Below are 13,478 nucleotides of genomic sequence, written 5' to 3'. Positions count from 1 at the left end.
CCGACTAGCTTATTAATATTCATGAGGCACGATAATTAGACGATCGCTTTCCCAGACGCGTTTGTAATACATGGTTTTCCCAGACGCGTTTCTGTCGTTGGGGATAATTTGTAGATCGCGCCTTATCTGTTAAAGAGTTTTAATAAAATTGCTTATAATTTCAAAATATAATATTAATTATAAACAGAAATGCATACAAAAGTATTATAACATTAATAACAATAAATTCTATTAATGATAAATATTAATTAAAAAAAATATATCAATAAATAATAATATTCATGACTTAAGAAAATTTTAATATTTAGAAGAATAATTTTTGCACAAAAAAGCAAAGAGAATGTCTTCATATCTGCAGACTGAAATAAAGGAAACTTCAAGAGACAGACCAGAACTAAGTAGACGCAGAACACTACATTAAAGAACATTGCACAATATGAATGTCATATCAATATAATTATTGATGTAGTATATACCTTTCTAGATGTTATATTTTGCCACTAACTTTGTATTAATACAGTAAAAAACAAAATGGACAAGACAAAAAAAAACAAAAAAAAAACTACTGTATACAAAATGGACAAAAGAACAAAAAAAAGAGAAGGAAATATGATGGGAAGAAATGAAAAAGGCCGGTAGTAAAGACAACATTCGCACTAAGGCTAGGCTTTAAAATTTGATTAGAAATACGGTAGAAAACAAAAGACTGGGAAGATTATCCACAGCCTACTGCACCTATTGACAAAAGATTTTAAAATTTGTTTAACCCTAAACTTCATATATTCTTTATCTTTTAACTTGTTTTTGTGTCCAGAAAAGCAACTTTTTTATAATGACAATAAAATCGATCTTGATACTTGATACGATTTTGCAGCTTCTATCTGAAGCTATACTGATTCTGAATATAAATATTTATTACATTAATGCTGACAATTTTCTTAAAAGAAATGGAAATGACAAAGACACCACTGCATGTTGTCTCACTGATGCTTGACATTCATATTGCATTTACAATAATCTTAACAAAACGCGAGACTGATTCGATTAAATTATTTTGTATTGAAGAAATAATTCGCAAATTCACTTCACGTTTTAGAGATATATAACTACAGATTTCAAACGTCTTAATTCTATCTTGCATCATTGTCACGCATCAATGAAAGCAAATCTTATAATTCATGTATAATACACCTCAAAATAATTCATTTGATTACTGGCCTCCAGAGGGAGTTCTTCGTAAAATTCCAATCTTTTTTTTCCCCTACAACAGTCAGAAGCGGTTTGGCGTTGTGAGAATGGTTTTGTTTCTCAACCTCGAGGTCAGGGTTTCAATCCCTCGCTATTTCATTTCGCTTGTGTCCTTGAGAAAGGCACTTTATCTGCATTGCTTCTCTCCACCCAGGAGTAAAAGTGGGGTGCCTAAGGAGCTAATAATCTGAGTGCAAAATGCACTGATATTTCATGCAACAAAATATGGAATTTCCCCCATACAGTAGGCATCGTTCCAATGACTGGAGTAATAATGTGGAAAAGCGCTCTGGGACTTAGTTGTATAGAGCGCTATATAAAAACCTACATATTATTATATTATGATTATTATTATTATTATATCTGTAGAGACAAGTTAATATGTCAACAAGCTGCAGTCACAAGTCTATCAACGGGTAATAATCTGATTTGATGTGCATTTTAGCTACACAGACGATCAAATATTATGAATATTCGGTCTCCTTTTAGGCATGAATAAAAAAAAATAGCTGCCGCCATGTAAACCATACTCGCGCTGTAACATGGTTTTTGGTTTCTAAGTTAATATAATGTTATCTGATACAAGTCTTTATAAATCTTAAATATATGACAACACAGTTTTTAGCTTCGAATTTCAGATAATTTTTTCTGATGCAAGTGTTTATATTATTTGCTTTATAAATCTTATATGACAAGGTCTATTTTTTGGAGTTGAGGTGAATGGGTTAGTGGTTAAGGTGCTTGCCTTCTAATCCCAGGGTCCTGGGTTCAACTCCTGTGACGGTCAGGAATTTTTCCCATGAATTTTCATTACATCATCTAAGATATTAATTTTTGGTTTTTATTTTCTAGTACTAAGACTTATTTCATACATTAACAGAAAATAATAATAAAGCATTTACAAGTCATTTATCGAGGTAGACTTATTCTGAGGCGCAACATAACAAAAAGCTAAAACCAAAAGCGAAAAAAAAAAATGTAAGAATTACATGCAACCACAGTGAATTATGTTTTTTTTTTTTGTTTTCATAATGATCTATAGTTTGCCAAATAATGATCAACCTTTTGCTGAACTTCGAACTTTGAGTGCAAGGGTGGAGAATATTGATAATTTGCGTCATAATTTTCAGAGAATGCTACTAATATTATGCTAGAACCAAATGAATGTGTAAATTGCAGATTTTAACAGAAGAATTATACGAGATGAGCCAGACACTGATGTAGGAGTATTCTTTTCAAGTAAATATGTTTACCCTCCGGCAAAATTTTTTCTGTTTTTTTTTTTGGATACCTCATGGTTTCCAATGAAGGCTACTAAGATAGAACGCTGGAGCCAGATGAACGTGCAAATCATAGATTAACAGAAGAATTATATTGAGAAGAGCTGTAAACACTGATGTAGGCGTATAATTTGAGCTAATCTTTTATACCCTCTGGCAGAATTTTTTCTTTTTTTTTTGGTGATACCCATGGTTTACAGTGAATTCCACTAAAATAGCCATGCTAGAACCAGATGAAAGTATAAATCATAGATTAATGAAGGAATTATATTATGAGGAGGAGAGCTGTAGACACTTATGTAGGCGTATATACTTGAACTAATCTTTTCTACCCTCTGGCAAAATATTTTCTTCTCTTTTGATACCTTATCGTTTCCAACGAAAGCTAAAAATATAATTCATTGAAACGTTTGGCAAGCAAATCAGAGATTAGAATGTAAAGCCCTATCCAAACCACCAAAGTTTATTTGACAAAAAAATGTGAATAAACATGGTCTTGATGACATCACATCATGACCATATATAGGCATATCATTACTATATATGGGCATACAACAGTTTTTTGTTGCAGAAAATGTGTGTGGGTTAAGGGTATACTAAAAGCAGAAATGGGATATGATGCATCTTTTTCATTAATGTTGAGTTTTACTAAGAAAATCAATTGAAAATGTTCAACATACATTCATTGAAAATGATATTCTATACGCTTCTTCAATTTTGTTTCCTTTGAGTAAAAACATCATCAAACAGATTAAATTTGTGATAGATGGATATTTTCTTCATTATCTTTTCCATATTCTTTCATTATAATCTTAGATATTTCTTTGCTTTAAAGATTATTAGGAAAACTATTGTCATAAAATAAAAAAGGAAATTATATATCAAAATAATAATTGCATTTTTTAGGATAACCAATTAAAGCTCGGAAACATTGACAAGAAGATAGAATAAATGATATATTAAATTTGGAAAAAATCGATACTTAATGCGAAAAGAGATAAATAGTTGAATCTTAAGATCGAGACTTTGCAAGTTTTTGCAGCAAATTAGTCTGATCTGATGTACTGCTATCATCTCACTTGAAAAGTATTCCTTATAGGGTTCACAACATGTGAACATTGTTTGTTTATATACATTGACCTTTGACATAGTCATGCATGATTTAAACTACATGAGGGCTTAAATACCACAAGGAATCAGGGGATGAATACATGCACTGACCTTTGACATAGTCGTGCATAATTTAAACAAAAGGGTTTATTAAATAGCGCAAGGGATCATATGGGACATATATATGCATTGACCTTTGACATAGTCATATATACTTTAAACTACAGGAGGGTTGATTAAGTGGCACAAGGAATCATATAAGACATATATATGCACTGACTTTGACATAGTCATGCATAATTTAAACAAGAGGGTTTATTAAATAGCACAAGGGATCATATGGGACATATATATGCATTGACCTTTGACATAGTCATATATACTTTAAACTACCAGAGGGTTGATTAAGTAGCACAAGGAATCATATAAGACACATATATGCATTGACCTTTGATAGTCATGTGTAATTTAAACAAGAGGACTTGTTAAATAGCACAAGGAATCATATGAGATATAAAGAATCACTGACCTTTGACAGTCATGCATAACTTAAACTACAAGAGGGCTTATTAAATAGCACAAGAAATCATATGGGACGTATTTTATTAGGCATGAATAATAACCAATACATCATTAAATACAGGCAATATATCCAGCTATAATATGCCTGCAAGATTCCCACGTCACCATTAGTCTATTCTCAGTGGTACTGACATTCTGCGGGAATTATCTACTTAGTAAATAATAATTGTTGTGGTTCAACAATTACTTTTGACAGTAAACTAAGGACAAGATCATTGTTTGCATTGAGCAAAGGGAGCATGTTACATCATCGATGGACCAGCAAAATCTCAAATCTACTTAGAAATTGATTCATCTACTGAAATAATTTGACAACAAAATGCTTGATTTGTCAAAAAATATTAAAGGTACTTTACCTATGGTGAAGTATTAAAATATCACAAATATTTAATAAATATTGAATTACTGATTCAAAAGAACAGCTTAATGTTAATAAATATCTAAAATTAATAATAAACTTTACTTATTAAGTTGACATCATGTCCTACAATTTTGAGGAATGTTCAATCAATAATTTTAAAACCGCATGCTAATTCAAAATTAATACTTTTGATTTTTTTTCTGATAATATTTATAAATATCAGATGAGCTCCTCATTAGGCCAAAAAAAAATTATTGTATTGGGCACATTTTGGAAAAAAAAAAAAAAAAATGGGTAGTCAGTATGGCCAAAACATAATTTTTTTTATATGGCCTAAAACTCATGCTAATTCAAAGTTAATACTTTTGATTTTTTTTCCTGATAATATTTATAAATATCAGATGAGCTCCTCATTAGGCCAAAAATGTTTGTTATTGTATTGGGCACACTTTGGGGAAAAAAAAAAAAAAAAATGGGTAGTCAGTGTGGCCAAAACATAATTTTTTTTTATTTGGCCTAAAACTCATACCATGCTTTAACCAAGGAAACACTGATATATAATATTGGGTTAAAATTAAGGGATGTGCTTTATACCTGAGAAACTAATGTACTAATCAGGATCAGATCTATGCAGGCATGGAAAAAAGTTTTTTCTGTCTCTGACCATAAAAATGATTTTGATAAATGCCTCTAATATAACGCCAAAGAGCAGTGGTTTTGAGACGGCAAAAATGTCTAAACATTGCTCTGGTGAAATGCGTAATGCACTCAAGCACTATATAACCCAACTGGAAAAATAACCCAAAAAAGTTTTTTTTTTCTGAAAATGACTCCAGGGTAATGCTTGATGCCTCCAACCGCCGGTCGCTCAGTCACGCAACGCCGGTTGTGCAGTCGCACACGTTTTCAAGCTCTGAGTGTATGCGGTGCTACACTGAGTCTACAGTGGGTCCCGGGGCCTAAGTCCAAATTTTTGTACTTCCAAATGTCAAAATACGTAGTACATTAGGCAAATGTTAACTTGGAAAGCATATCCATATATCTTCGTTATCTTTTCAAATAATAATAATAATAATACAATCAACATCTTGTGACTTAAGACTTCATGAATTTGAATCTAAGTGAATTGTTTGTTCAAGTAGATCATCCGTTATCTCTACACAAATGCTTTTAATTTGTGTTTCCTTTGAGACCTCAGACAGTGCCGTACATAATAGCTTCCTGTTTAGCATTATAGCTTCCTACATAAAGTTGTGGGTTTTAATGATAATAAAAACCGAATAGCTGTGATGTAATTGAACCTGTTTAAAGCGTAAAGACGCAGGCTGGGACTACAGTATGGATTTGCTACGGTTAATTAACTTTTACATGACGTGATAAACCGAAACAATTAAACTATGTGTCACGCAATAAACCGAAACAATTGAACATGGCAAGAATTATTTCTAAACAGAATAAACTCAGGTATACCAACAACAAAAATTATGATCATCATACCATTCTGAGCAACTCCAGTACTCAGGGAAACCCTTTTAAACACTTCTATAGATCATTAATAGCTTAGTTCATATTTATTTGGTTTAAGAAAACAAGAAGAAAAAAAAAACACCCAGGTAAATCAAGCAATACACAATTACACTGTGTATATAACTGCATCAAAATACAGTTAAAACTTCAGAGGAAATGTAAGCTTTCATTTCAGTTAAATACCACTTTTGGGACTGGGGTTTTCATGGTTTGTAGCAGCTTTGGTCTTTAATTAGAAACAATTATTCTTATAAAAATAAAAGACAGACATTCAGTTGGGGTCACAGAAAGGTCGTCTTTAATTTGAGCTGGTCTTTAATTGGAGGTATCTTTAATTAGAAGGGACCTATTTGCAAAATTTTGTTATGAAAATCACCCTTCAGCAGAGATAAACGATTATTAAAATAAATTATCATATTATTTAGGAATATTAGATTCAGATTTGTCATTTTCCACCACCACTACCTTTTTTTGCAAAAACTTGGCCTTTGTGCAACCACATTTTAATATCACAGAAACAAAAAGGGTTTTATCAGCCCCTCAACAAACCCACACCAAGATAATGACCTTCGTATCAACTCTGTAATGTTCAACATCAAACATTATGTGACAGCTAATTAATGCATGTTTGTGAAGTTACTGGTTGCTATGAAGTTTGCCGTCACACAAAACACTACTGTCAACATTCGTTGGTTAACATCATAACAAACAGAATCATAAAATAATCACAAACAAAATAATTAAATTCACTACATATGTAATATCTATGCAACAAATCTGTTGGGATTAACACTGACTGGCTGCCTACCCCAAACCCTTGAATCTAATTTCATGTATTGGCCTATTCATTTTTTTTTCTTTGTGTGGAAATGGCTGCTAATATTTTCTCAGCATGTTTCCTACCAAACAATCAGAATTGGCTAAAATTGACACAGAATCAAATTGGAGCTGATATTTTCAGTTCTTTGACCCATAAATTGACAAGAGTATTTATACCATGGTGGGAGTGGGCAGACATCTAGGCCTATATGATGTGAAAAAATGTTTGCGAAAATTATGACAGCAGAAAATTATGACAGCATAGACTATTGTAAAAAGGTGATGGAGTTGGAATGGTTTCTGAACTTCTTCAAAACATAATAACTTATAATAAATTATAATAACTAAGGAATTTGTGTACTTTTTAACATATGGTCTTGATAACCATGTGACATGTCATGATAATTATGTGACCTATGTCATGATAATTATTTGACCTTTGCCATTATAATTTATATGACCTATATTTATGATATTAGGTTGATAATTATTATGTGAATATTTGTCTCTAAACCTTACATTTTACAATCGTAATAAGCTCGGATATACCTTTTTGATTAGTAATAATAATCATTCATGATCATTCATAATAAAAATAAGGCCAAAAATAATAAATTGTTTGTTTGCCCTTCTTTTAAAAAAATTATAAATAAGGGCAGGTGGAGAAAGTTTTTTATTTATTTATTTTAAAAAAATACTCATCAGATGAATTAAAAATAACCCACAGAGACCTAGAATGGCAATATCTTACATCAGACAACAATTTTAGACTAATTTGTAGGGCATCTGGCAAAAAATAAAGATAAATTCACTTACATTTTTTTTTAATTGGTAAAGAAAAAAAAGTTTTTTTTTTGTTTTTCAGGCCCTATATCTTTTAGTGGTGGGTGAAGGAGGGCAAACAAACAATTTTTTTTTGGCCTAATATAGGGCTAAGTCGGACTTAAGGAGATTATCTTTTGTGTCACTTTCCGCTTAACATCATGTTATTTTCCTCTCAACATCGTTTCTTTAATTGTCTCTAATTTCTCCATTGTTCCCCTTAAGGTAGGTTTTAGCAACCTAACAATAATAATAATAATAATTATAACAATAATAATGATAATAATAATATTAATAATAATAATAATAATAATAACAATAATAATAATAATAATAATAATAATAATAATAATAATAATAATAATAATAATAATAACTTACATATAATTGTCATTAAATGACAAAAAATGAAGCTGGACATAAAATATAATTTGCTTATTAACACCACTACGTTGTTAAGTTCAAATGCAACATTTGTTTCTACATTCACATTAAGAACTACATTATAAATATTAATACAGAAATTAAGTTAATACAGTACATAACATTAAGATGGGATAAATTTTAACATTCCAATATGAATAAATCTATGATTAATTGATTGGCAGAATACTTAATTCCTTAGTAATGTCCTGTTAGTCTGACCACGGTCTGATGAACTTTAAATACCAGTACGTACAATTTACATTAATCACATCAATCAAAAAACCAACTGACATCATTTTCACTTGTCACATACCTTGGTTTATCTGTTTTATGATTAATTGTTTACTTGATTTTGAAAACGTGACTATGATGAACTTGAAAGGTCAATCTTAGCTTCCTCATTAATATGCAATATCTCCATAGAGATATTCGCATCAGATTAAACAAACATCTACCAACTTCATCTTTCTTTCTGGCCATTAACTTTTGCTTACAAGTGAAATAATCTAAAATTTTATCTCTCCAGGGCATAATATAAGGTTCACTGTTTACCACTTTACATTTGATAAGACAAATTGAAGGTTTTAGATGTGTATAAGAGACAGTATATATCCTTTAATAATGTATATTTTAACAATAATTGTTATTTTTATTTTTTATCCATGTTTCTTTTGCACATAAATTGAATAAATAAATATATACAATGTTATTTATTCAATATCTCCATCATTATTGCAAATTTCAACCCGGTAAATTTTCCATTTATATATTTATTTATAATGTAATACAATATTTTAACATTAAACCATACAGTTTATTGTGATCCTTACATTTTTTTTCATGATCTATAATAAGTATTATTTAGGCCTATATGTTTTCATAAGGCCCTATAAAAAATATTATTTGTTTATCACCCTATCTGGGCAGGAAAAGTGATGAGGGAGGGAGTTTTTTTTTTTTTTTTTAATTTTTTATTTAATTTAGGTTGTTTTTATTTTGCTAAAGCCAAATATCACCCTTGGGTTGTTTGCTGGTGCATTGATATTCAAAGTAAAACATGATTTAGATAAAGCAAACAATATCTACTAACTATTTTATAAAATGAATGAAAAAAAAAAAAAAAAAAAATTTTTTTTTTTTTTTTTTTCACTACCATAAAAAACATGCGCGTGAGGGTGATAAACTAATAATTTTTTTTATTGGGCCTAATGCTATGATTAAAAATAAAAATATATTATTTTTGTGTTTTGAATCTTGCAAAAACAAATTTATTTGACAATAAATCATACTCTAATGCCGTGGAATAAATCTTCATTGGGTGATTTTCATAAAAAAATAATATTTCTAATAATAATAACATATGTTTTTGATATTTATGTAATAAAACCTGTAAAATCTGTAAATCATTGAAAACTGATGTAATAACATTTTTACGATATGTGACGGTAATACAGGAAAAAAATGTTGGTTGCACATTATTTAGTCGTGATGTGCCTATATATGGTAATGATGTGATGTCACCATGACCATATTAAGGCATGTCACAGGTTTTTGTCAAGTAAAGTTTTATATAGTGTCTTGCAACTCTGTTCAGACTTTTATCAAATTTTCCTTGACAAAAAAAAAAACAAACAAAAAAACTATAAGTTTTCTTCAAGGCTATCTTGAAAAAGAAAATATATTACGATATATTAGGGCTTTAGATATAACTAATAAATAAATATTACCATCCAGATTGTATTGTTTAAAATGGTGACCTTTATCTCTTTTTACAAAAAGAATAATCTATAAATACCATAATTAATTTGATTTTATTTGATTTTATTTATTTCCAGGTAAAATTAATATACAAAATACAATAAAAAAATTCAGATGACAAAAACAAAAGCCTGAGGATTACCTAAAAGCTATCCCAATCACTATCTAAAAGGTTCTTCCAGTGAACATGAAAAAATTGATTGATAATGATTGCTATTTGAGTTTTATCTTAAAAGTAGGCCTACTTTCACAAAAGCTGTGCAGGCATATGCCTAAGTGCTGGCCTATGTATGCCTTAAGAAGGGTATAACTCAGGGGAGATATCAAACAAGCTGAGAAAATTATTGTTTTTCAAGGCCATCTTGAAAAAAGAAATTACCTAACGATATATCTCAACATATTTGAGGTGGCATTACAGGGTCACACCTACCTTGTCTACATTTGGATACCAAACCCACGGAAACATCTGGCTTGCTTGAATTTTCTTCATGTGTATAATAAGTAGTCCTAAGCTATCTCTCTTCAGACAGTTCTGGCCAAAGAGAGGATCAACACCAACTGGTAAAACAGGAAATCGATGTATTTATTAAGTTCATAGGCCATCAAGGCTTACCACCACTGTAAATCGACACCGATATATCCACCACAAAAGCATTTTAAAATTCAGTGTGAACCAAGGTGGAGATGGACTGGTGGTGCACTTTGATGTGTTCACCTCGAGTCATCCACACAAGCTTAATACTGTCCAATGAGACAATATAAACAGAAGCTACATTCTTTGGAAGAACCGTTACTACGGCAACCACCTCCAGGCTGTCCCAAATGTCTTTTAAAGGTCAGGATTTCTTCCTCTCATAAAAAACTTGAATTAGAAAACTAGATAGTCGAGCTTCCTCATTAATATGCAATATCTCCATAGAGATATTCGCATCAGATTAAACAAACATCTACCAACTTCATCTTTCTTTCTGGCCATTAACTTTTGCTTACAAGTGAAATAATCTAAAATTTTATCTCTCCAGGGCATAATATAAGGTTCACTGTTTACCACTTTACATTTGATAAGACAAATTGAAGGTTTTCTGATGTCTGCATTTTCTGAAAGTAATTTGCTTGCTTGACAGAGTCTTGTTAAAACAGCCCTATTCAATCCAATATTTACCATAACTATGGCTATATTCCTTTAAATTTTGTTTCATTTTCCGCTGCAATATAATTACTTATTTATTCTTATCTGTACCTGGAATATGGACGACACTGATACTATAGAATATGAAAATGCCTTTTGCTCTGATGACACTCAAAATTGTTTGTAAAACAGAATTATATAAAGGATTGTTATCATTGCTGTCATGAGAATTGATGTTTTGAATTATAAAGTAAAAAAAAAATAATTCATTAAAAAACAAGAGCTACCAAAACCTAAGCTTGGGCCGTAATGGTACTGGTGAACGTAATACAGTATGTAAATTCTAACCATAAAGAACATAAGAAAATGGGATAGAAAAAAAATCAAAACACAAAAAATAGCATTTCTACTATCTATCACAGAAAAAGAAAAAATAACTTGTTAAAACTTTGCAAAATAAAAGCAGTGAGAAATATAATATAAAACTGTATAGGTCTTATTTTATTTGTGTCTTGATGTATATATTATTTATAGTAGATTTTTTCATTTCATTTCTTTCTCATTTAAAAGCGAGCACTAACTAAAGCCCTATAAATTTTATCAAAAGGTCCACTGATTAATCTCAGATAAGGCTGTTACCATTAGTATATAGGATAGGGAATAGCAAAGAGTAAATATTCTTACTAAAAAATAATTTCAAATCACAGACATGAAACTAACAATTATTTTATTTGGCCTAAGAAAGTGTAATACACAACTTCAAGTATTGAAATGCACGCCAGCACGATGGCGTGATCCCAACACGATTGCGTGCATTCAATACTTGGGGTATGTGTAATACTTTCTTATAAATTTTACTATCCATTAAATTGTTATGATCAGTAACTGTGAAAATACATGGTTGTATCCGAATCCACATCTTAAGCCACTAGGCCACTCTCAAGCCATATTGACATTTTGTTGGATCAGTGCTAAATACTTCTATAGGAAAATAATTTAACATAATGACAGGAAAATGTAGGCCTAACATAAACCAAGTATATTCTGAAATTACCTATTCTTAAAATAAATCTATAAATAAACAAACAATAAAATATTTTAATAGGCATAGGCATTTAAAACATTTTAATTTACAGTGTTTATATTCTAATCGCAGTCGTAATACACAATTTAAATTAATCATCGCCCCCTCCCCCACCTCCTAAAAGACTTTGGCGTAAAATTATATCCATGTTCCATTATTTATTAAATAAAATGTGTACATGTCTTTTGGAGTGTTTATAGTACGTGTAGTGTGTGTGAACACGTAGGCCTGTGGACATAATGCGGATATGCATATACCAATTATGACAGCAAAACTGAATTATGAGAACTGAACAGAATGATGATATAAAGATACAAGGTTTATTATTGTCTGTGTTGACGTGCTAAAAAATACTAAAAGAATAACACAGTGTTTAAAATTCTTACTTTGTTTATTTAAAATGTGTTATTTTTTAGGTCAGTCACATTTTATGAGCTGTATGTCCGCTTCAACAGTAAATTATATATACATATATTATACTGTATATCACCAGCACGTACTACCTTGCAATCAAATGTTACTCTTTATTTTAGTTTTTTTACTTTATATTTATACAGGTTAATTTAGGTGCCTTATTAGACGGTAAAATTGAAATAATAAGATGCTTCATAAACTCAGTCTCATTATAAATCTTACGTAGTGGAGATGGTTTTGAGTTGTGAGAAAAAAAAACCCCTGTGCTGTCAAAGGATTTGAACCCAGGAACCCAGGATTGGAAGGCAAGCACGTAACCACCAAACAACATCTACACTATTATTGTAGATTATCAAATTTACTTTGGCAAAAAAACTGTTGTATGCCCATATATCATGATGTGGTAATGATGATTTTTTCTCCTGCTAATTAACAGACGCACGTCTGTAAATATTGTTTTCTATTGAGTTACTCACTGTGTTTATATTGTACCAATTAATGTCGTAGCTGATTAAATGTCTATTGCTCAGGTTTCAAGATTTAAGATTAACTGTCCAAAAAGGAAATTCTATCTGAGAAAATGTCTTTCCTTACAAAAACATAACATTAACACTTAAATACAACCAGTCATACTGATCTATAATATGTAAGCTAACTACAAAAGTAGACACTAGGTTGTTGGATGGGATGTCCACATAAAAATATGTCAAAAAAAAGGGGAAAAAAATTCTTTAAATAATAACAAAAGAGCCAGATACAGGTAAATTATATACATAGCAATTAAATAATGGGTAGAAATACAAAAATATAGGCAAATTCAATTTAAAGTATATATAAAAAATATATATATACCGAATTTAAATATTAAATTATTAAATAAAAGCTTTGCTTCTAGTCTAATCACGGACCTATATATTC

At 30.3% G+C, this 13,478-nt stretch overlaps 1 protein-coding gene across 1 annotated transcript in view; it reads right to left on the bottom strand.

Annotated features, from left to right (window-relative positions):
- The window catches only part of LOC117112404 (rho GTPase-activating protein 6-like), a 67,563-nt gene extending 56,887 nt beyond the window's left edge, over window positions 1–10,676 (bottom strand). The window contains exon 1 of the mRNA XM_033255479.1: window positions 10,364–10,676. Coding sequence (XP_033111370.1) covers window positions 10,364–10,423 — 60 coding nt within the window. The 5' untranslated portion in view covers window positions 10,424–10,676. The remainder of the gene's footprint in view (window positions 1–10,363) is intronic.
- Window positions 10,677–13,478: the final 2,802 nt, after the last annotated feature.

This window comes from Anneissia japonica, unplaced genomic scaffold (genome assembly GCF_011630105.1).
Source record: "Anneissia japonica isolate Jap-2015-1 unplaced genomic scaffold, ASM1163010v1 scaffold3735_len701357_cov177, whole genome shotgun sequence".
Classification (NCBI taxonomy): domain Eukaryota; kingdom Metazoa; phylum Echinodermata; class Crinoidea; order Comatulida; family Comatulidae; genus Anneissia; species Anneissia japonica.
The sequence above is the reverse complement of the archived record's forward strand: the minus strand, read 5'-3'. Positions and strand labels throughout refer to the sequence as shown.